Source organism: Hibiscus syriacus, unplaced genomic scaffold (genome assembly GCF_006381635.1).
Source record: "Hibiscus syriacus cultivar Baekdansim isolate YM2019G1 unplaced genomic scaffold, ASM638163v2 tig00110239_pilon, whole genome shotgun sequence".
Lineage (NCBI taxonomy): Eukaryota > Viridiplantae > Streptophyta > Magnoliopsida > Malvales > Malvaceae > Hibiscus > Hibiscus syriacus.
This window is the reverse complement of record NW_024062641.1, coordinates 1,022,205-1,025,058: the sequence shown is the minus strand read 5'-3', so window position 1 is coordinate 1,025,058 and position 2,854 is coordinate 1,022,205. Positions and strand designations below refer to the sequence as shown.

The 2,854-nt window shown below is 37.8% G+C and overlaps 1 protein-coding gene across 3 annotated transcripts; it reads right to left on the bottom strand.

Annotated features, from left to right (window-relative positions):
* Window positions 1-808: 808 nt before the first annotated feature.
* LOC120114690 (thaumatin-like protein 1b) lies at window positions 809-2,612 on the bottom strand. 3 transcript variants are annotated; one of them, XM_039135510.1, is made up of 4 exons: window positions 2,446-2,612; window positions 1,658-2,351; window positions 1,483-1,508; window positions 1,412-1,446 (listed from the first exon to the last, which is right to left on the bottom strand). In XM_039135510.1, exons 1-3 carry the CDS (start codon window positions 2,507-2,509, stop codon window positions 1,487-1,489), a joined length of 780 nt encoding a protein of 259 aa, XP_038991441.1. In that variant the 5' UTR covers window positions 2,510-2,612; the 3' UTR covers window positions 1,412-1,446; window positions 1,483-1,486. The 3 variants fall into 3 exon arrangements, with proteins under 3 accessions (XP_038991439.1, XP_038991440.1, XP_038991441.1); XM_039135508.1 differs by lacking the exons at window positions 1,412-1,446; window positions 1,483-1,508 and adding an exon at window positions 809-1,267; XM_039135509.1 differs by lacking the exons at window positions 1,412-1,446; window positions 1,483-1,508 and adding an exon at window positions 809-1,267 and having other exon boundaries at window positions 1,658-2,353; window positions 2,457-2,612.
* Between the last annotated feature and the right edge of the window lie 242 nt (window positions 2,613-2,854).

The following is a 2,854-nucleotide window of genomic DNA, read 5'->3' as shown; positions in this document are numbered from 1 at the left end:
CTCAGGGCCTCAAAAATGTTCAAGATGGCTCTGATCAAATTTGATTAACCAATTGATAAAAAAAATAATCCTTTTAGTTTACTGGTCAAAACACAAGTTTACAAATAAATCAAGTGACTGTATATGTAATTTATCCCTAAAAGTCAAATAATATATGCTATATTAGTATATTAGGTAGGAATTTGCCTCAACCTACTCAAGCACAAGTCGTCGAATTGGGATACAGCATACATATGATTTAATTGCTTGGAAAGAAAAAAATAAACTCTTAATCAACCCATAATATCAATTTGGTCTTAATCAAATTATCATTCAATTTAAATTAACATTGAATATTAGACGTTTTAATTAATATTAATTATTGTTTTTTTATTGAATTTGAATTGATTTTTAAAAAAAAACATGTTGAATTTTGATAGCTTAAAACATAAAAATTATTGAATAAAATTTGAGAAGTGTGGACCAAAATTGGTTCCTCCGGTTTTTAATATTTTAGTGGAAGTTTCAACTTTTTCTTTAGACTTAGAACCAACACCCCTCGATTCTACCCACCCTTTCCAGACCACCGAAATTCTTCCCATTAAGCAATAGAAACCCAGTTACGGCAAATTGTCTCGTCCATATATTACAATAGCAGTATATACAATAAAATTAGTACCAGTACCCTATACCGACATAAGTTAAAAAAAATATCCACGGCTTAATTAAAGAGCACCACTATGCACTCCTTTAATAGCAATTTATACGATATATATCCTCTCATTTAATTTACATTATTTTCCTTGGACACAAACTGGTAATAAAAATAATTTATTTCAATCATATATAGACATAATAGCGTAACATTAATTATAATTTCCTGGAAACAAAACGATTAAATGAATCCCATCCCCTCCAATTAAATATATATAAACCTAATAAAACCTTTTGAATAATATAAAAAATTCCTAAAACTAACTACTACCATGGAGCAACCTCCGTCTTGCATTCGGCCCTTTATGTGGTGTCAGGACAAACGGCGAGGAGAAGTGCAATTCAACTGAGCTCTTTCATCAACACCTATACTATATGTTGAACAAGTTAGAAGAGTAGCCATGACCACCAAATTGCCATTGTCATGCCCATCACGTGGGTGCACGTGGACAGTGATGATGCCTCACTCTCGTCCAACGCACCTTCGTACACCATCGTGCCATTGATAATCGTAGTCGTACTCGTTGTCGTTTCCGTGTTCTGCTGGTGCTGCTGCCCTTGTGATGATTTCTGGCTGCAAAATTTACGTACCAAAAACTAAACGTTAAAAAAAATCCACATAGGGCAACGTAACAGTCGAATACGTTCGATAAGAAAACATGACGTCTTTTATAGGGATTTGTAAGAATTTGTTTTATTGTATTTTTTATTGTACTTTGGATTTCCCCCAACCGCCCGTTATCGACAATACTTAGATGAGCGTGAGAGAAAAAACCATTAGTCTCAATTTGCATCAATGATTGATTGAACAATGACTGTCGTCTCAACGGTTAGATGGCATAATGTGCCGCGGCCCACATATGATTGCTAATTAGTTTCGTTTTCTTTTTATGACAAAAGTATCCTTTAATGTTTTTTTTTTGTGCAAAAGCAGAAGTCGATAAGGCTGGAAAAGTAAATTTACCTAGTGTTGGGCGAAGGGCAGAAGGTAATTGTATAATCAGCGTTGGCACATGTGAAGGTGCTGGTTTTGTCATCATAGGCATAGCTGTAGGCGCGTGGGCAAGCTGTCTTGAACACCTCCGAGTACGAAGATGGCTTGCAAGTATCGGGTGTACCGTACGCGCCGCTGCAACAGTACTGAGGGTCGCCGAATGCCTCGCAGGCACTCTTGCAAGCAAGCCCATCTCTGCCGTCTGTGCTCATTACCTTCAGCTCCGAAGGGCACGAGCCATTAAGGTCAACGACGCAGCCGGTGTTGGTACAATTTTGGCCCGTACCACCCTGCGGAGCCACCAACATGGGGACGTTGTAACCGTCGACCAAACTCACGTCGAAAAAATCAAGACCACCGGCACCGTCCAAAGTGAATTCAGCCAAAGTTGCAGGCGGAGCAGCGCCGTTCCCAGAACATTCTACCTTCCCGGAACCGCAATCACCGGAGAGACAGGAGAATTTTCCGGTGGAATCCTGGGAGCAATGGGTTCTACCCCAAAAGCGACCACCCCATGATGTGGGTGCGGAAATGGTCTTGGTTTCTCCGCTTTGGAGAATGAAACCAGTTTCGGGAAGCGCTTGAACACCTGCGTTTGAGAGAATCCCAGGCCACACCACGTAATCGCATCTGTTTTCTATGGTGAAGGTCGTTGCTTTCACTCCTGTTACAATGAATACATTGAAAATAACTTTTGAGAAAATCAAAACTTGAAATATCAAATCCTGTTATTTCAGTGTATGGCAATGAGTACTTACCTGATATAAATGGATGTGAAAGAATGAGAACACAGATAGCAGCAACAAATGTAGAATGGGCCATTAAGCGTAAATCTTGAAAGCAGAATATTTTATATGATAAGAAAGAAGAGGAAGATGGGGGATGGGTAGAACCACTTGTCGTTGTTGTTCAGAAATGGAGTTTTTGAGATTCTGAAATGGTAGATCGAAATGAGTATTTATAGACGAAAGTTATTAATTAAACACTGTTGTGTCTACCCTACCAGATTTTGAGACCACTTGCACTGATGTTTAATTAATATTTTTTTCCTTCTTTTTTTTATGTAAAATTTTGAGAATAAATATAAATAAGTATCAATCAAACTCAATGTCAAACAATTGAGATTTATTTTTATACATATACCACATTATGCCCACTATAGATTAA